Source organism: Pongo pygmaeus, chromosome 1, assembly GCF_028885625.2.
Source record: "Pongo pygmaeus isolate AG05252 chromosome 1, NHGRI_mPonPyg2-v2.0_pri, whole genome shotgun sequence".
Classification (NCBI taxonomy): Eukaryota; Metazoa; Chordata; class Mammalia; order Primates; family Hominidae; genus Pongo; species Pongo pygmaeus.
Window position 1 is genome coordinate 187444160 of NC_072373.2, and position 21232 is coordinate 187465391.

The window sequence follows — 21232 nt, forward strand, 5'->3', positions numbered from 1 at the left end:
CCAACTCAAGACTCTTTTCCCTTAAGATTTGGCTTTTTTATCCTAAGAATCAAGGACAGAAAGTTTCAGTAAGTTGATGACTCAGATTAGTTGAGCTCTGGCTAGCTCTGGTTTTGCTGCACATGGGAAACCCTATGGCTGTTGAAGAATGAATGAGATTCAGTTTCTTCTATATATTCCCTCTCTGAGCCTCAGTTTCTCCACCTGTGAGATGATGATAATAATCCCTCCCCTATGCTTCTCACAGAGTCATCAGGAGGCTCAAAGCGAGAATGAATGTCAAAGCATTTCGCAAGGCACAGCTCAAAAGGTGAATTCTATATTTTTGGCCCAAATGGAGGCACAGAGGCTGGGCTCATCATGATAGATGATGTCGCTCCTGGGTCTCCCTCACATGGGCTTTCTGCTTACAATATCTGAGAGTCAGGCAGTTTTTTCCCAAGTACTTTGCAGAGCCTATTGTACACCCTCAGGAGAGTTAGGGAGAAGTGATGGGGACTCTGGGGTTCAGGAAACCAAGGTCCTGGCTGTAGAATGGCATCTGCAAGCATACTTCACTGGTTTATAGACAGCTTGTCCCAACTGACCACAGCCTGCCTTCATGGTTTGACCAGGTTAAACACTCTTTAATACCAGAGGCTAAAGAAAAATCCCATTCATTGGCTTCATGTAAATAATAAATAGTGAGAAACGGCGGCACATTTCCCCACACAATGCCCAAGGTGGAATAGTCCAACCTCTTTGGGCTGCTTCTCCACAAGAAGAATGTGGCTTTCAAAGTAGGTATTTTGAATACGATTTTATAGCTGAGGAAATAGAGGCCTAGAAAAGTGAACTAACAGCCCAGGTCACACAGCAAGTCAAGTCAAAGCCAGAATCCAAGCAGAACTAGCTGTCTCTTAAACCCCATGCCCATTCCACCCTGTCATGTGGTTTCTCTCCCTTCAGGACCACCTGGCCCCAGCACCATTATCTTTTGTTCAGAGGAAGAAACTCAGGCCAACCTAGGGAGACAACGTGGCCTGCAACAGCTCTTTGGTGAAAGGTAGATTTTGATAAAAATAGTTGTCTGCCAGCTATGTGACATCTATCAGATTAACATCAGTGAAGGTCCTGGAAAGGTGCCTAGCACAGAGGAAAGTCAAACTGTGCAGTCCTTTTGACCAAAATTAATAAACCATCTAATGGATTGAAGGTAGGCACAGGTTCTTGTGAAGACTCGTTCATGGCACTCTGAAGGAGAGCAAGCAAACTGGGGAACACATAGGTTGAGATCAGACGAATTGGTGCCAGGAGGAGTAACACTGAGAGCATCAAGATAGCTCCATTTCCTAAGTGCTGATGATGCTTATGATATCTCTTCAGAGAAGCTTCCCTTTCCCTGTTCCCATGGAGAAACTGAGGCTCAGGGAGACAGAGCTAGGGGTCAGCAAGAAGACAAAAGTGTTAACAGAATGTTGACTTTTGTGGGGAGAAGGAACAGAGGGTAGATATCTGGGGCGGTGAAAATTGATGCTGGGCATCAAGGATGATGGAGTGACTTCTCAAGACATCTGCTTGCACAGCTTGGACCTGAATACCAGTCTTGTGTATGGAAAGCCATGCAGAAATGCAGTTAAGATTTATTGAACACATATCACATGTTAGGCCTTCTTCTGTGATAATTTCCATGCCAAAATATTATTCAATCTTCACAGCAAACCTGTAACAGAGAGACAATTATTCTCATTTTGCACTCGTGGAAGCAATCTCAAAGAGGTGGGGGGAAGGGTAAATGGCTTGTTCAAGGTCATTCACTCAGCAAATTGTACTGGCCGGATTTAGAAGTCAGTGTTCTTTCTAATACACCGTGGCCTGAGATCGGGTGGGTGGGTAATCAGAGAGCTGTCCTGGCCTGTAGACAGACTGAGGGTAAAATTAAAGTGGTAAAAAAAAATAGACATCTTCAAAGGATAATGTGGGTATTCTCATTGTTACAGGCCTCTGAAATTTTCCAACTTGCATAGAGTCAATACACCAATATTTATCTCAAAACACCTGGTGGCATGAAGGAACTCCAAGTGCCTCACTAAGGAGAGGATGATGCTAAGGGGAATTAGAGATGGGCTAGTCCAATGCTTTCATTTCACAACTGGAGAAACTGAGGCTGAGACGGGTAAGTGTTGGTGGTTTGGAGGTACAGCCAGTGTTAGATGTGACTCCTCTTCATAAATCTCCTGGGAGTGATGGCAGTGGACAAGAGCAGGAAAAATGGGCTGTATTGTTGGGGATTACCACATTGTTTCATCTGAACTGGGCATTGACCATTACCCAACCCCACCAGTGACTCCAGCTCGAGTGCAAACCTTAGCTAGTTCCCTGTCTGAATTGGTGCCTTTCTTTTTTGTTGAGAGGTGGAACATAATGCAGGAGCCCAACCAGTCCTTTGTGACTGAATTCATCCTTCTGGGCTTCTCCCTCAGCCCCAGGACCACTCCTCTGCTCTTCTCAGCCTTTCTGATGATCTACCTGTTGATTATTCTGGGCAATGGCTTGATTGCCATCCTCATCTGCCTGGATTCACACCTTCATACTCCCATGTACTTCTTTATTGGCATCCTGTCCATGTTGGACCTGGGCTACACTACTACAACTGTGCCCCAGATGTTGGCACATCTGGCCAGTGAGAAGAAGACAATCCCTTTCGCTAGCTGTGTGGCCCAAATGTACATTTTCTTGGTGCTAGGCATCACTGAGTCCTGGCTCTTTGCCATCATGTCTATAGACAGGTATGTGGCCATCTGCCACCCACTCAGGTACAAGGTCATCATGAGCCCATGGCTCTGTGGGGTAATGGTCATTTTTTGTGAACTCTGGGGTGTCATCTCTGCCCTTGTCCACACCATCTTTGCCATGCAACTGCCCTACTGTGGCCCCAACAGGATCAACCACTTCTTCTGTGAAGTCCCTGCAGTCTTAAAGCTAGCTTGTGCGGACACCTCAGTCAATGACCGAGTAAATTTCATTCTCGGTTTCAGTGTCATCCTGATCCCACTTTCCCTCATTCTTGTAATTTATGTCAACATTTTCATTGCCATCTTAAAGATCCGTTCAGCACAGGGGCGGCTAAAGGCGTTCTCCACCTGTGCCTCCCATATCATTGTGGTCACCATGTTCTCTGTGCCAGCCATGGTCATGTACATGAAGCCTGGCTCTAAGGCCTCCCCAGAAGAGGACAAGAAGCTGGCTCTGTTCTACAATGTCATCTCTGCCTTCCTCAACCCCATCATCTATAGCCTCCGGAACAAGGACGTGAAGAGGGCTTTCCTCAAGGCGACAGGCTGGGGAAGGGCCTTATAATGAGTCCCTGGAATGATAGCTGGGGGTCAGAGAAATAAGACTCATGGTGCACAGTCACTGCCTCACACACTCATCACATGACCAGCAGCACCAGTGGACACTCCTACTCAGCTCCCAATCTCAACTCCACACAGGTCTGTGGGAGACAGCCCACTGTTTGGCAGACTAGACCCTGAAATGTCTTCCAGGAACACCAGGAACAGTGTTAAGCCACTTCACATGTACTATTTCAATTAACCATCAGGACAATCCTTTGAAATAAGTACTATTATTATCACTGGTTTCTAGAAGAGGATGTAGGCACACAAAGCTTAGATAACCTGCCCTTGGGGTACATAGTAAGTGTATATTTAAAAAAAATAAAATAAAAGATAACTTGCCCAACGTCACTCTGCTAATTAGCAGTAGATTTGAGACTGGAGCCCAGGCCTGATTCTAGTGCCCATGCTCTTAACCATTATCCTGTCTTTGATGTAAAGTAATGGGTCCATGGTAAGTGCTCAATGAAAATGCATTCTATTCCTGCCCCATTTCCCACTGTAATGCCATTTCAAGTGACACAGACTAAGACTGAAAGAGAAGCACATTTGAGGAAGATAATTTAAGAACTGTTCATGTGTTCTTTATTTAATTTGTCCTGCTTTCCATTTAACTTTGTTCATTTCAGTTAACAAATTGCCAAAGAGAGGACTGTGGTTGTGGTGGAGTAGACAACCTGGGTAGAAGTCCTCAAGGAGTAAGACCTTAAGAGTAGTTCTGAGAGATAAAGTGATAGAGAAGCCATTGTACTAAAAAATCATCTTTGCAATAAACTCACTCTCATATGATTGGCATAACTTCATAAAGTCATTAATCAAGTATTTATTAACCCCTACCCATACCCTGTGCTAAGGATTGAAGAAAGGTAGGACATTGTTCTCCTCTTTAAGGAATTCCACAAACAAGAGTATGCACCAGTATAGGTATGAGAAGTAATAGAAGCACCTTCAAGGAAGACTTTTATGATTAGAATTTTATCAAGAGGAGAAAACAGCGTAGAGAATTACAACCAGAGGAGTAATTTAATAATAGTAGTAAAAGTAAATTATGTTTGTTACTATAGTGTTACATACATCTAAAGTCTCATTTAATCTTCACAAAAAACTTCAAGGTATGTGTTATTCCCCCAGTTTTACAGACGATAAATTGGAGGCTTGTTAAGGTTAACACCTCTCTAGTTTGTGCTGTTGGTTAGTGGCAAGACTGAAGTTGAATTTTCTTTGACCCCAGAGCCTCTACTGCCTCCTTGATACAGTCTGCCTCATAGATCACACCTTTGTGAAAGTATCTGGAGTATTTGGAGTATGGGAATGAGTTGGTTTGTCTTGAGCTGCAGTCAGTAAACCTTTCTTATAAGGGGCCAAATAGTAAATATTTTTGGCTTTGTGGGATACATATATAGTCTCTATCACAACTTGTCAACTCTTGTTGGAGGGCAAAAGCAGACAAAGACATAATGAATAGTATTTGCAACCATATCAAAATTCAAAAAACCATTCCAAGCTAGAAATCCATATAAAAACATGAGCATTGAGCAGGTCTTGCTGAGAAGGCAGAAGAGTAAACCTTTCTAGGTACCAAGTATAGCCCCCAAGGGTGCTCCATATTTGCAAAAATAAAATAAGACAGTAGAAACTTCAAATTTTCATTACAATTGACCAATATGTTATTTCAGGCTTACTCAGTTCCCATTATTACCATATTACTTTGTTTTGTCTCTAGATTCCACTATGAGGTTGGGAACCTACTGAGAAGTCACCCCTAAAATTATAAATTCTGTGAATCTTCATGTCATCGGGCTTTAGAAATTCAGGATGTTTGTGGTAAATGGGACTTTTAAAGTCATCCGGCCTAACTTTACATCCAAAATAATGATAGTACTTTTGAATAATATGGCCCTGTAGCTTATTCTTGGACACCTCTAAAAGTGGAGAGCTCACTATTTCACTCTCTTCCCAACAGCAAAATGTTCCATTATTAGACAGTGTGAATCACCAGGGGTATTTTTTTTCATAAGTTGAGCTTACAGTTTGCCTCCCTGCAACTTTTACAAATCATTTGTAATTTTTCCCTCTGGACATGTACAATACACGTCTCCCTTTTTTGCATGACAAACTTTGAAATATTTGATGAGATCTCTCAAGTTCTTCATAAGTCTCCATGTTCAAATTTCTCAGTCTCTTTTCTCTTCTTTAAATAACATGGTTTCATGGGTCCTTTATTGATAAGCTCTCTTCTCTGGATAGGCAAACTCTAGCTTGTCATTTTTACTTTTAAATTATAGGTACAAGAATCAAAACAGTACTCTGGGCACCATTGGGCTCTTTGCCTAACATTAATTAAATCTCACTTTCATCAGTTGTAAGATGCAGTCAGGAGTGGGTATTGACTTTTTTGGCTTTATGGGATGACTATGGAAAATGTATGTAAATGGCATGGGCTAGTTCCTGTTTAGAAATCTGGTAAGAGCTATATAAATCTAAGGAAAAGCCCCAAAATGAGGTCCGCACAATGGGAAGTTGCATAAGAAGTAAGGTTCAGCATCAAGGATAACTCCACCACAAGAAACGCCAGTGCTTGCGCCTTGGGGCACAGCTCAGTTCCGTTGGCTCATTTATCCAACGTGTATTTTTCCAATGTGCACTGTCCTAGCATCTGGTAACACACAATGAATCAAGAAGACAGAATCTTTCTATTCTTGTGAGGGAAACTGATCATTTAGAACCTATATAGTACATTGGAAGATGCTAATTGCTATCTTTATGAAAGATTAAACAGGAGATAGGTATAGGGAGTATGAGATGTTTCCACATGCAGAATGGTCAAGTCTTCCCTAAGAAGATGACATTTGAGCAAACACTTGAAGGAGGTGAGAGTATGAACCACAAAGATATCTTGGGAAACAGAATTTCCAGCAGTGGGAACAGAAAGTGCAAAAGCTCTGAAATAGGATCATGTCTTGTGTGAGGAGCAACAAAAGACTGCATGGAGAACAGGCAGTGAGGCAGGAGAACCAGGTTCGGAGGCAGGGAACCTAAAGCCGATTCTTGCTGGCTTCCTAAAACTAAATCAAAAGGAAAAACCCCATTTTTCCATGCGGAAGTAACAAAAGGATCAGAGGCTACTCCTTTTGCAACCCCCTTCCCCTTTCCATTTCCTGGCAGAGAAAACATGGAAAGTACCTCTGATTGGTCCCCTCCCACAACCAATCAGACTGGTCACAATCCTAGTCTTCATTTGTATATTGATGTAACTTTGTAACTTCACTTCAGCCTCTGATTGTTCACCTCCTACAACCAATCAGACTAGTTGGGGGCCACTACTTCATTTACATAGGGTGTGACCAAGTAACCAATGGGAAACCTCTAGAGGGCATTTAAACCCCAGAAAGTTTTGTAACCAGGACTCTTGAGCCATATGCTCAAGCCCGCTCCCACTCTGTGAAGTGTATTAATACATTCAGTTCAACAAACCTGTGCTTTTGTTGCTTCATTCTTTGTTGCTTTGTGAGTTTTGTCCAATACTTTGTTCAAAACGCCAAGAACCTGGACGACTGATAGTCAAGACCCTCCACCAGTAACAACAGGGTGAGAAGTGAGAGGTAGGAGGTGAGGACAAGGAGGTGACACATCAGGACTTTGGCTTTTCCTGAGTGGTACAAAAAGCCACTGGAGGGTTTTGATAAGAGAATGTACATTTTCTGGCCTATATTTAATAGGATCACTCTAGTAACTCTTCTAAGAATAGACTGTGAGGAAAGAGAGTTGATGCTATGGGACTATTTGGAGGATATTGCAATATTTCTGACAAGATGGCAATTTGGACTGGTGGCAATGGTGGAGATGGAGAGGTGATTTTTCCTGGGATATATCTTTGAAAAGGAACCAATAATATTTGCTGATGTATTGGCATGGGAGTGGTGGGTATGGGAGCAAGGGAAAAGTTCAAAAGACTCTGAGGTGCTTTTTTTTTGTTTTCATTTTAGCCACTGCAGGGGATAAAATTGCCATTAACTGTGCTGAAGAAGACTGTAAGAGGAGCAGGTTTATAGGGGAAGACTTGAAATCTGATTTTAGAAAATGTTTAACTCACCTGTTAGATGTTCCAATGGAGATAGATATCAAGTAGGCAGTTGAATAGATGAGTTTAAAGAAAAGATCTAGAATGGAGGTATAGTTCAGATTTATCAGCACACAGTTAGCATTCAAAGTCTAGGTTGTATCCATAATTAGAGTGAGAATTCAAACTCAGATCCTGCTAATTCTTATGCTATGGCATACTGCCTCTAACATGAGCATTAAATCATTTTCCTCATCCATCTGAGCTGGTGTCCTGTCCCAGACTTTATGAGGTATTATTTTAACTCAAATTGATAGCTATCAGCCTTTCAGTTTCTGTGTAATATTTCGGATATTGAAATTCTGATCCAAGGTTTGTGGGTTTTCTATGGAAAAAACTGATACTCTGCAATGCTGTGCAATATGTACTTTCTGTCCTCTAAAACTGTGACTACACAAGTCACTTTTCTCAAATAATGTCACCTAAAGTGGGCCTATTTTGTGTTTTGTCCTGCTAAACCCTACATGAAATTTGATGGTGTGAGAGACACATTTCATCTTAATGTGGTGGTGAGAACATGGGACTTGGAGTTTAAATCTGAGGTCTATCACTTACTATAATATCTATCTGAACTTGGATGGCTGATTTTGAAATTTTCATTTCTGAAAATGATAATAGTGGTACTGACCTCCATGGGTTGTGGTAATAATCTAACGGGATCACATTTACTAAAACATTTTATAAATGACCATTTCTTCCTTAGGATAAGGAAAATGTGGCATATCCAGATGATAGAACTCTGTTAGAGCCACTTAAGGACTAGGGGAAGGATAAAGAAAAAAAGGACTGGTCAGTAACATGCCCTGTTGTCCGGGCTGCCAACCTAGGATCAAGGACTGAGTCCAGATCAGTCTGAAGATACATTCTCACCCATCACTCAGCTCTATCCTGTGAACAACATGGCCGTGGAAGATTCCTTACTCGGCTTTACAAAAAGCTTCCAGACACGCAGTGATATGGTTTGGCTGTGTCCCCACCCAAATCTCATCTTGAATTCCCACATGTTGTGGGAGGGACCCAGTGGGAGGTAATTGAATCATGGGGGGCAAGTCTTTCCCTTGCTGTCCTTGTGATAGTGAATAAATGTCATGAGATCTGATGGTTTTAAAAAGAGGAGTTTCCCTGCACGAGCTCTCTCTTTGCCTGCTGACATCTATGTAAGACGTGACTTGTTCTTCCTTGCCTTCCACCATGATTGTGAGGCTTCCCCAGCCACACGGAACTGTAAGTCCAATTAAACCTCTTTCTTTTGTGAATTGCCCAGTCTTGGGTATGTCTTTATTAGCAGCATGAAAATAGACTAATACACACAGGTATCTCATTTCCAGGAAAATGTGTTTCACCGTTTTGAGCAATACCAAGGGCACATAAATTTTCTCTATGTTTAAATTCTTGAGTCTCTGAGACAACTTTACATGTCAATTTGTTATTTACAGTTGTAATCACTGCAGGTAGGACTGGGAAAGTGTGGATGAGAGGATAAAGGTTCTAGGAAAAAGATTCCTTTCTCTTCCCAAAAACATTTATTTAAAGTTTCCCTTTTTTTCTGAAAATTTATAGTGTGTGAGAAGGGTACAGCATTAGAGAGAAAGCAAACAAAGTGAAGAAACTGGATTTTCTATTTGCTTGTTTTTTATTTACTGTCGTTTGTAGCACCTATAGTCTTGATACTTGAAAGAATGACTTTAAAAACTACAGATAGGTCTGAACTTTCTGGCTTGCTATAAAACATTTTGTATGTTCCTAGCCTCCTCACTTTGACTGATTTATGCTGTGTGTGTGTGTGTGTGTGTGTGTGTGTGTGTGTTCTTCAAAGTAAGACTTCTCTGTACAACTCTCACAACAGAGCCATTGGAATTTTATTGGAGTTAGTCAGTTAGACAAACCAGCAAGTATTAATAGAATTCCTACTAAGTGCCTAGAGCTATGCTAGGCCAATTTGGAGAAAACATTCTCCTAGTGTGGAGGTAGGTATTTTGGCTGCAGTCCTTGCTTCTATGATCTTACACAGTGTTCTCCCATTGCAACTGCAAGGGCATCAGGAATATGTCCTCTTCTTTCCTCAGAAGGAAAGTCATGCATAGTGAAGTCTGGAGAAATCATGGCTCTGTAACTGAGTTGATCCTCCTGGGCTTCTCCAGAAATCCCAGGACCAACTGGATTCTTTTTCTTTCTCTTCCTCTATTTATTTACAGTCCTGGGCAATGGGCTCATTGTTATCCCGATCAGAGTAGACGCATGCCTCCACATCCCCATGTATTTCTTCTGGATCTCAGCTATGCCACCACCACAGTGCCACAGATGTTGGTCCATTTTGTAAGTGATAATCAAGCCATCTCCTATGTTGAGTATGTGGTCCAGATGTACATTTTCCTGACCGTAGGCATCACTGAGACCTAGATTTTTGCAGCCATGGCCTTTGACAGGTACATTGCCATATGCTATCCACCCAATTATGGGGTCCAGATGAGCCAAGCCCTGTGTATACTCCTGGCAGTCAGCTCTGCCTTTTGTGGTCTCTTCTTCTGTGACCTTGTACACAGACTTTGCAGTGAATCTGCTCCAATGAGATCAACCACTTAAAAAAAAATTCCTGCTGTCTTGAAGTTGGTCTGTGCAGACACATCCCTCAATGACCAAATAGACTTTATCTTTGGTTTCATATTGCTCCTAATCCCATTATCCCTCATCCTGGCCTCATATGTTTGTATCTTCATGCTGTTCTAAGGATTCACTCCACCAAGGGCCGATTATGGCTTTCTCCACCTGTGCCTCACATATCACTGTGGTCACCATGTTCTGTATTTCATGCATGCTTGTGTACATGAAGCCTGGCTCTGAAGCCTCTCAGAGGATGACAAGAAGCTGACTGACTGTTCTACAATGTCGTCTTTGCCTTCCTTGACCCCATTATCTACAGCCTCTGGAAGAAGGATACAGAGAGGGCTTTCTTCAAGTTAATCCAAATGAGTGAGGACATTCAATAGATCATGGATAAGACTGTCTGCAGTGCTTCTGGTCTCTTCTCTACACCCCTCACACTTTCATCGAAGTCATTAGAGTGAATAAGGACTCTCTGGATCAGCAAGATATTTAGAAAAAAAAAAACACTTTCATATTAACTTGCCAATGAAAACATCAAGGAAGGACTTAGAGAATTCTGTTCAAGGTCATTGACCTTCTGTGGCTTTGAAAATTTATCTAACTTCTCTGGGATTGAGTTTCCATATCTGTAAAATGTGTTTTATGAAATTCATTGTGCCTAAATAATAATAGCTAACTTTATTGAGCTTTTCTATATGACAGACACTGTCTAAGTGCTTTATATGTACTTATTTTCATTCTTATAATAACTCTAGGCAGGGTGCAGTGGCTCACGCCTGTAACCCCAGCACTTTGGGAGTTAAAGAAGCAATGTATACAGTGCTCCATTTCCAAGACTAAGTGCCTTGAATTGGCTTAGGTCAAAAAACTACAGAAGAAATAGGATATACTAAGCCTCTACTTGGATAGTTGATGCCTGCTTGTCAGTGCCCCCTTCTTAGTTGCCATCACTTGAACCAAAGAAGTTTAGTCTAAGATGAAAGTTTACTAGCCTGCAAAATAGCTCACTTTGTCTGTTCTTATCAGCCTGCCCAGCTACTTAGGTCATAAGTCAAATACTTGAAGAGCCCCTGAGCTGACTAGGATTGCAATGTATTGTAGGTTGCAACAAAATGCAGCAGGACAACCCTAAAGAAAAACACCTAAAGTCCCAATAACCAATAGGTGATGTCTGGGAAGATTATGACCCTATGGTATGCAGCCTATGAGGAACCAGGGGAGGGACCTGCACACTAGGGGATAAATTGCTTGTTGAAACCATGCTGGCTGTGCCTGACCATCAGACACTGATCTTGCAAGATCGGGTCCCATCAAAAGTCTCACTTTTGCTGTTCTCTGGGTCTCTGAGTCCATTCTTTGGGTTTGTATGGGTGAGTTTGTTTCTTACAACTTGGTGGCCCATACAGGGATCTCTGTGCCTGTGTGGAGGGAGACTCCAGCTGAGAGGGGACACGTGTCCCACCCGATTTAGGTGGCCCACTATGTCCAGGTGTCCCAGCACCCCACAGAAGCCACAGACAAACCCAAGACTGTTATTCAGGAGACAATGGAAGTGACACAGGGAGAAAAGCAGGCACCCTGACAACCAGGCAGCCTCGTGCATGAGCCAAGTTAGGAAAATTGGACGATAAGTACTGCCTTGGTGGTTGGGCATTTTCAGAGGTTGAGTGTGTGTGGCTGAGACGTATCTTAGATACAGAGCTAGTGTGAAGTCCCAATCCGTGGTTCTCCTGTGAGGGAAATGGCCGGAGATGGATGAAGCTATTCTCAGGGTGTGCAAGAAACCTCCAGTAGGGGGGAGCTGAGTACTCAGGGAAAAGTTCAGACACGGAGACTAACTGAAAATGGGAAATAAGAATTATAGGCCTAGGGAACAAAGGAAAGAGGGAGCTAAAGAGACTCCCTCTGAAGTTCCCCCAGATAGTCCATTGGGGAGAATGCTGCAGGTTTGGAGGGATAATGCTCAAACCAGAGACAAGGAAAAGCAAAAGATGATTAAGTATTGCTGTTTTATCTGGCCCAAAGTGCCCATTTATCAGCCTTCAGTCTTTTGGCCTAAGTTTGGCTCAGATGAGGATTGGGTGTGCCAAGATTTAATTCTCTAGGTGAATGATAAAATCCCATCCTCACAAGAGAAGATGGATTAGGCTCTTTGTTGGATTAGTGAATTAACCCCTATGTTCCCACTTAAGGAGAAAGAAAAAGAGCATAGTAAAGAGCCCTCACTGATCAAAAAGCCCTGGGATCCCCTAACATTCTTGCCCCCCCATACATCTCATAATGTAGAGGACAGGGAGATGGAAGGGGCAACCGGAATCTGGGGATCATGAAAGAGCTAAACCCAATGCTCCCTTAAATCCTTACCCAAACTTGAGGAAAGAATTAGAACAATGTAAGGACATTGATAATTTCCCTATTCCTTCTAAACAGCAGGTGTCTAACATGTACCCGCTTAGAGAAGTCCCTACGGGACAGGGAGAAGTTGGATTTGTGAGTGCGCCCCTAACAAGTACTGAGATTAGGAATTTTAAAAAGGAAACGAGGCCATTCTTGGAAGATACCTTTGGTTTAGCAGAGCAGCTAGATCAATTTTTAGGACCCAATTTTAATACTTGGGCTGAGATGATGTCAATCATGAATATTCTGTTTACTGGGGAAGACAGGAGAATGATTAGAAGGGCAGCCATGACCATTTGGGAGAGATAGCATCCTCCTGGGAAAGGAGTCCTGCCAGCTGAGCAGAAATTCCCAAATGCAGATCCAGATGGGATAATAAGGACCCCAGGGATCGGGTCCAAATGCAAGACCTTAGGGAGCTAATAATTAGAGGGATTAAAGAGTCCACTCCTAGGACACAGAATGTCTCAAAAGCATTCAAGATTCAACAATAACAACAACAACAACAAAAAAAAAAAAAAAAAAGAGAAGACTCCCTCTGCATTTCTGCAGAGCCTCAGAAATCAAATGAAAAAATATTTAGCTCTCCCTCTCCCTCTCCCTCTCCCTCTCCCTCTCCCTCTCCCTCATCCCCCTCCGCTTTCTTCGGTCTCCCTCTCCTTCTTTTTTCGGTCTCCCACTGTTATCGAAGCTGGACTGTACTGCCATGATCTCGGCTCGCTGCAACCTCCCTGCCTCGGGCTCCTGTGACTCTCCTGCCTCGGCCTGCCGAGTGACTGGGATTGCAGGCGCGCGCCGCCACGCCTGAATGGTTTTTGTATTTTTGGTGGAGACGGAGTTTCCCCGTGTTGATCGGGCTGGTCTCCAGCTCCTGGCCTCGAGTGATCTGCCTGCCTCGGCCTCCCGAGGTGCTGGGATTGCAGACGGAGTCTCGCTAACTCAATGCTCAATGGTGCTCAGGCTGGAGTGCAGTGGTGTGATCTCGGCTGGCTGCAACCTCCACCTACCAGCCTCCTGCCTTGGCCTCTTAAAGTGCTAAGATTACAGCCTCTGCCCCGCCGCCACCCCGTCTAGGAAGTGAGGAGCATCTCTGCCTGGCCGCCCATCGTCTGGGATGTGAGGAGCCCCTCTGCCCGGCGGCTCTATCTGGGAAGTGAGGAGCGCCTCTGCCCGGCCGCCCATCGTCTGGGATGTGAGGAGCGCCTCTGCCCGGCCGCCCATCGTCTGGGATGTGAGGAGCGCCTCTGCCCGGCTGCCACCCCATCTGGGAGGAAGTGAGGAGCGCCTCTGCCTGGCTGCCCCGTCTGGGAGATGAGGAGCACCTCTGCCCGGCCGCCCCGTCTGGGAGGTGAGGAGCGCCTCTGCCTGGCCGCCACCCCGTCTGGGAGGAAGTGAGGAGCGCCTCTGCCCGGTTGCCCCATCTGGGAAGTGAGGAGCGCCTCTGCCTGGCCGCCACCCCATCTGGGAAGTGAGGAGCGCCTCTGCCCGGCTGCCACCCCATATGGGAAGTGAGGAGCTCCTCTGCCCAGCCACCCCTTCTGGGAGGTGAGGAGCGCCTCTGCCCAGCCGCCCCATCTGGGAGGTGAGGAGCGCCTCTGCCTGGCCGCCACCCCGTCTGGGAGGAAGTGAGGAGCGCCTCTGCCCAGCTGCTCCATCTGGGAAGTGAGGAGCGCCTCTGCCCGGCTGCCACCCTCTATGGGAAGTGAGGAGCGCCTCTGCCCGGCCGCCCACTCTGGGAAGTGAGGAGCGCCTCTGCCCGGCCGCCCCATCTGGGAAGTGAGGAGCACCTCTGCCTGGCCGCCACCCCGTCTGGGAGGAAGTGAGGAGCGCCTCTGCCCGGCCGCCCATCGTCTGGGATGTGAGGAGCCCCTCTGCCCGGCCGCCCTATCTGGGAAGTGAGGAGCGCCTCTGCCCGGCCGCCACCCCGTCTGGGAGGAAGTGAGGAGCGCCTCTGCCTGGCCGCCCATCGTCTGGGATGTGAGGAGCCCCTCTGCCCGGCCGCCCATCGTCTGGGATGTGAGGAGCGCCTCTGCCCGGCTGCCACCCCGTCTGGGAGGAAGTGAGGAGCGCCTCTGCCCGGCCGCCCCGTCTGGGAGATGAGGAGCACCTCTGCCCGGCCGCCCCGTCTGGGAGGTGAGGAGCGCCTCTGCCCGGCCGCCACCCCGTCTGGGAGGAAGTGAGGAGCACCTCTGCCCGGCCGCCCCGTCTGGGAAGTGAGGAGCGCCTCTGCCTGGCTGCCACCCCGTCTGGGAGGAAGTGAGGAGCGCCTCTGCCTGGCCGCCCATCGTCTGGGATGTGAGGAGCGCCTCTGCCCGGCCGCCCTATCTGGGAAGTGAGGAGCGCCTCTGCCCGGCTGCCCCATCTGGGAAGTGAGGAGCGCCTCTGCCCGGCCTCCACCCCATATGGGAAGTGAGGAGAGCCTCTGCCTGACCACTCCGTCTGGGAGGTGAGGAGCGCCTCTGCCCGGCCGCCCCGTCTGGGAGATGAGGAGCGCCTCTGCCCGGCCGCCCCGTCTGGGAGATGAGGAGCACCTCTGCCCGGCTGCCCCGTCTGGGAGATGAGGAGCACCTCTGCCCGGCCGCCCCATCTGGGAGGTGAAGAGCACCTCTGCCTGGCCGCCACCCCCTCTGGGAGGAAGTGAGGAGCGCCTCTGCCTGGCTGCCCCATCTGGGAAGTGAGGAGCGCCTCTGCCCGGCTGCCACCCCATATGGGAAGTGAGGAGCGCCTCTGCCCGGCTGCCACCCCATATGGGAAGTGAGGAGCGCCTCTGCCTGGCCACTCCGTCTGGGAGGTGAGGAGCGCCTCTGCCCGGCCGCCCCGTCTGGGAGGTGAGGAGTGCCTCTGCCCGGCCGTCACCCCGTCTGGGAGGAAGTGAGGAGCACCTTTGCCCGGCTGCCCCGTCTGGGAGATGAGGAGCACCTCTGCCCGGCCGCCCCGTCTGGGAGGTGAGGAGCGCCTCTGCCCGGCTGCCACCCCGTCTGGGAGGAAGTGAGGAGCACCTCTGCCCGGCCGCCCCCTCTGGGAAGTGAGGAGCGCCTCTGCCTGGCCGCCACCCCGTCTGGGAGGAAGAGGTGAGGAGTGCCTCTGCCCGGCCGCCCTGTCTGGGAGGTGAGGAGCGCCTCTGCCTGGCCGCCACCCCGTCTGGGAGGAAGTGAGGAGCGTCTCTGCCCGGCCGCCCCGTCTGGGAAGTGAGGAGCGCCTCTGCCCGGCCGCCCTGTCTGGGAGGTGAAGAGCGCCTCTGCCCGGCTGCCCTGTCTGGGAGGTGTACCTAACAGCTCCGAAGAGACAGCGACCATCGGGAGCGGGCCATGAGGACGATGGCGGTTTTGTTGAAGAGAAGGGGAGGAAGTGTGGGGAAAGGAAGGAGAGATCAGATTGTTGCTGTGTCTGTGTAGAAAGAGGTGGGCATAGGAGACTCCATTTTGTTCTGACTAGGAGAAATTCTTCTGCCTTGGGATGCTGTTGATCTATGGCCTTTCCCCCAGCCCCATGCTCTCTGAAACATATGCTGTGTCAACTCAGGGTTAAATGGATTAAGGGCGGTGCAAGATGTGCTTTGTTAAACACATGCTTGAAGGCAGCATGCTCTTTAAGAGTCATCACCACTCCCTAATCTCAAGTACTCAGGGACACAAACACTGCAGAAGGCCACAGGGTCCTCTGCCTAGGAAAACCAGAGACCTTTGTTCATGTGTTTATCTCCTGACCTTCTCTCCACTATCATCCTATGACCCTGCCATATCCCCCTCTCCGAGAAACACCCAAGAATCATCAATAAATACTTCATAAATTAAAAAAATATAATTAAAAAAAAGAAAAAAAAAAAAAAGAAAAAATATTTAGGATTAGATCCGGAGGACCCAGTAGGGCAGGGCCTTTAAAAGGTTAATTTTGTGACTAAAAGCTAGCCTGATATTACTTAAAAAACTGCAAAAGATTGATGGATGGAATGAGAAACCAATTGAGGAATTACTGAGGGAAGCTCAGAAGGTTTTTGTAAGAAGAGAGAAAGAGTTAAGCTGCTGACCCTGAAGGCAGGGGAGAGCCGGAGGTGCAGCAATGTGTGGGAGCTGGTTGCTGAAAGCTGTTGATGAAAGCTGTGGCTAAATCTTTGTTGTTTTGGCAGAGCTGTCCATCTTTGCAGAGGACAGGAGGAGCCAGGGCACAGGACAGCTCAGCTCTTGCTCAGAGAGAGAAAGGGGAAGAAACTGAGTGTGAGGGAGAAAGGAAACGGGATGACAGAGAGATAGAAAAAGAAAATTAGCAAGAGAGAGACTGGAAAAGACAGAGATCAAAGAGTGATACAGAAGGTGAGACTAGGGAGAGATAATGTAAAAGGAAGAAAGAGTGTGTGAGAGAGAGAGAGAGAGATACCATAAAAAATGGGAGAAAAAGAGACAAAAGTGCAAATAACCAGTAGGTGCCACGGCCCTGCTGGTAGAGAAGAGTTGGAAGTTGACCTTTGGTGGGGCCCTGGTAGTGAGCACCCCACATCAGGTTAGGAATATATTAAATCAAAGAGCTGGGAGATGGTTGACTGATTTCCAAATTTTAAAATATGAAGCCATATTGCTAAAAAAATTTAATAGTTTGGTCTTAGCAACAGATATTTGCTTGAATCCAGCCAGTTTCTTATGGAAAAAAGAGGAGAATAAGAAGCCATCATTGTTTAGTTTACAGATCACAGAATATCAAACTAAAATTAGACCAGACCTTACAGAAATTCCACTACATGATGGGATAAGGCTGTTTGTGGATGGGTCATCCCAAGTAATAGATGGTAAAAGACACAATGGCTATGCTGTCATTAATGGAAACAAACAATCCTTATGTAAAAAAGGTAAATTACCCAATAACTTGTCAGCCCAAACCAGTGAATTATATGCTCTTAACCAGGCCCTAAACCTCCTAGAAGGCCAAGAAGGCACCATATATACTAATTCCAAATATGCCTGTGGACTAGTACACACCTTTGGAAAGATCTGGACAGAGCAGGGCTTAATAAATAGCAGGCGGAAAGAATTGGTACATAGGGAACTTGTTAAACAAGTTTTAGAAAGCCTCCTGCTTCCAGCAGAGGTAGCCATAGTTGATGTAAGTGGCCATCAGAAAGGAAACACTATAGAAGCTGTAGGGAACAGGCTTGCAGATAAAGCTGCTAAGCAAGCATCTCCCTGAAGGAAGAAGTTAAACTGTTTAGCCTAACCCCAGATATCCCTAAGGTGGTATTAAGACCCCAATTTTCTAAAGAGGAGGAGGAAGAGCTGGGCAAGATAGGGGCCACTCAAACTGAGGATGGGAGGTGGGTGCTCCCTGATGAGGGGGAAATGATAAGCAAACTTATAATGAAAGAACTGATGTCCATACTGCATAAGGGAAGTCACTGGGGTTCCCAGGCCATGTGTGATGCAATACTCAAAAATTATGGGTGTATAAAACTTTATACCCTTGCTAAACAAGTGTGTGGGAGTTGGGTGACTTGCCAGAGAATAAACAAAAATGTAGTTAAAAAACAGACTACCAGAGGGAGACCTCCTAGGTTAAGGCCATTTCAAAGCATTCAAGTAGATTTTACAGAAATGCCCCAAATAGGGAGACTAAAGTATCTACTGGTAATGGCAAACCACCTCTTCGGCTAGGCAGAGGCCTTCTGCCTCCCAACTGCCACCACCAGGAATGTGGTCAAAATAATCTTAGAACAAATTATACCAAAATTTGGCTTGGTAGAAAATATTCATTCAAACAATGGGAGCCACTTTACCTCAAGGGTGCTAAGGGGAATTATGGAAGGTTTACACATTAGATGGAATGACCACACCCCTTGGCATCCCCTTCCTCTGGGAGAGTAGAAAGAATGAATCAGACTCTCAAAAAGCATATTACTACACTAATCTTAGAAACTAAAATGTCTTGGACCAAATGTCTCCCAATAGCACTCCTTAGGGTTAGGACAGTCCCAAGGAAAGACCTGGGATTGTCCCCTTATGAGTTATTATGACTCTGGTATTTAGATAGGACTACTGACCCTCTTACTATGGAAACCAAAGACCAATTTTTAGAAATTATATACTGACCGTATCCTCCACCCTGTTATCCCTTAGGTTGAAAGGACTTCTGTCTCAAACCCTGCCTTTTGAGTTCATGGTTCACCACTTTCAGCCTGGTGAGTTGGTGCTAATTAAGACTTGGGAAAAAAAGCTCCACCCAAGCTGGGAAAGTCCCTATCAAGTGCTCCTGATCACTGAGACAACCATCCGAACAGCTGAACAGGGGTTGACACATTACACTAGGGTCAAGAGACTGGTAAAAGAACCCCCGAAAGGAACGGAAAAGGGTGAATGGGAAGTGTATAGATCACCTAAGGAACCCTTAAAGCTAACTCCAAGGAAAACCTAGAAGGAAGCTATAAGCAGGCTCCATCATTGGGGGTGGATGTGGTTAGGATTAATCCTACTACCAGGGGTGACAGGGTACACAATTATTGGATGGAGCCCGGTAGAAGAAGAATATCCAATCAAACTAATAGTCAACATAACTAGAACCTCCACCCCCAGACCATGAAGTTCGATGCCTGCCAAGTCTTACATTGTGGGAATTTAGAGAACCAAAGGCAGCTGTCACGAGCAGACAAATATCTATGTTCTGAAACAAGTCGCTATTAGGGAAAGCCCTGTGCTAGCTGAAATAACATCTGGGGGACCACACAATTTCAAGGCTGGGTGAGCCATTCTTCTAAAACAAGCTTTTAAAGAATAAAATACATTTGTATAAAGGCCCCACACCACATAAATGTAGAAATTTATAATGCAATCCTATATTAATTACCATAAATAACCCAGCTGCTCTAGACCAGGAACCTTGGAGGTATGGATTAGGAATAGGTATCTCAGGAAGGGATCCCATAGGATGGTTAGCTGTTAGACTAGTCACCAACTCCACCCTGAGACCACCCAGGATTACTATAACTCTCAGTCCCAATACTGCTTTTAACCCATCAGACAATGACCCTAAGAGAGTAAAAATAATTATGGTAACTGACTTGAATCTGACTTTAGAAATTAAGACTGAATATGGGGATGTAAATGCCTGGGTTGAATGGGCCAAATTTTCAGTACTAGTCTTAATAAGAGAGACTGTAATGCATGCTCTGCTGGGCAGCCTCAGGCACAAGTGGTTCCATTTCCCCTAGGATGGGATACCAATCCTGATGGAATGTGTTGCATGTTGGCTATATACCAGGATAGGCATGCATGGGGAAACGAGACTTGCAAAAGTCTATCATTGCTCTTTCTCACCTTGCGGAGATCAGACCCTAGAGCAATCCCCTCATTCTCCATAGGCAATATGAACCACTCCTCTTGCCTCTATAGGCAGGGGGTAGAGTTCAATAAGCCCGTAGGAGAACTCTCAACTTTTACCCACATACTAAATGTTACTGGTGAGTCAAACAAAGGCGACTACTCGGCTATTCATATACCCTGGGCTGATGTCTGCTGGTATTGTGGAAAGAGGAACCTCCATGACCTATTACCATCCAATTGGACCAGGACTTGTGCCTTAGTTCAATTGGTCATTCCATTCACCCTGGCATTCCATAAGATCCTCGAGAATCCACGTGGCCACTGAAGTCGGAGAGATCTAAAAATTCTTTTGATCCCAACATTTATATTGACTTAATAGGAGTCCCTAAAGGAGTACCTAATAAATATAAGGCCCAAAGCCAAACAACTGCTGGGTTTAAATCAGCAATCTTCTGGTGGTCAACTACTAATAAAAATGTGAATTGGATTAATTACCTCTATTATAATCAACAAAGATTCATCAACTATACTTGAGATGTTCTCAAAGGAGTGGCTAGTCAGTTCGATGCCACCAGCCAAATGGCCTGGGAGAACAGACTTGCACTAGACATGATCTTAGCAGAAAAAGGGAACGTATGCATCATGCTGGGTGGAAAAGTGTTGCACTTTCATTCCTAACCATACTCCCCCAGATAAAACCATCACAAAGACATTATAAGGGTTAAGAACTTTAGCCAATGAATTGGCAGAAAATGCCAGAATTAATGACCCATTTACTGATTGGCTAGAGAGTTGGTTCGCGAAATGGGAAGGAATGTTACCCTCCATTCTAACATTCCTTATAATAGTGGCTAGAGTCCTAACAGCTGTAGGGTGTTGCATTATCCCGTGTTAGAGGGTTAACCCAAAAATTAATCGAAACAGTCATCAACAGACAAATGCCCATAACATATCAACTATTATTAGAAACTAAATCAGATCTACTCTCTTGTAATGAAGAGAGTCAACAGCTCTTGAAATGATTTCAGGACCAAAGGACTCAAAAATAAAGGTGGAAATGGGACCAATAGGAGTAAAAAGAAAAAGAGGAGGGAATCGAAGGAAATAATGTACACAGTGGTCCACTGTCATGATAAAGTGCCTTTCTCACAGGAGGACAAGACAGGCAGATCTCCTGAACCCAGGAATTCAAGACCAGCCTGAGCAACATAGTGAGACCCTGTCTCTACAAAAAATATTTTTAAAAATTAACTGGGCATGGTGGCACATGCCTGTAGTCCCAGCTACTCAGGAGGCTGAGGTGGGAGGATCATTTGAGCCTGGGAGGCAGAGGTTGCAGTGAGCCGAGATCGTACCACTGCACTCCAACCTCGGTGACAGAGTGAGCCCTTGTCCCAAAAAAGAAAAGAAAAGAAAAAAACCCAAAAGCCCAA

General features: G+C 45.8%; 1 protein-coding gene and 1 long non-coding RNA gene across 2 annotated transcripts in view; one reads left to right on the forward strand and one right to left on the reverse strand.

Annotated features, from left to right (window-relative positions):
* Positions 1 to 1610: 1610 nt before the first annotated feature.
* The window catches only part of LOC134740164 (uncharacterized), a 55795-nt gene continuing 36173 nt past the window's right edge, over positions 1611 to 21232 (reverse strand). The window contains exon 3 of the long non-coding RNA XR_010127430.1: positions 1611 to 1702. This is a non-coding gene — a long non-coding RNA (uncharacterized LOC134740164). The remainder of the gene's footprint in view (positions 1703 to 21232) is intronic.
* On the forward strand, positions 2404 to 3339 carry LOC129006050 (olfactory receptor 2A12-like). Its single transcript, XM_054435287.1, has one exon. The coding sequence runs from the start codon at positions 2404 to 2406 to the stop codon at positions 3337 to 3339; it is 936 nt and encodes a 311-aa protein (XP_054291262.1).

What these genes read in the sequence shown, in the direction of transcription:
- LOC129006050 (XM_054435287.1), top strand. Translation starts at nt 2,404, where the DNA reads ATGCAGGAGCCCAACCAGTCCTTTGTGACTGAATTCATCCTTCTGGGC.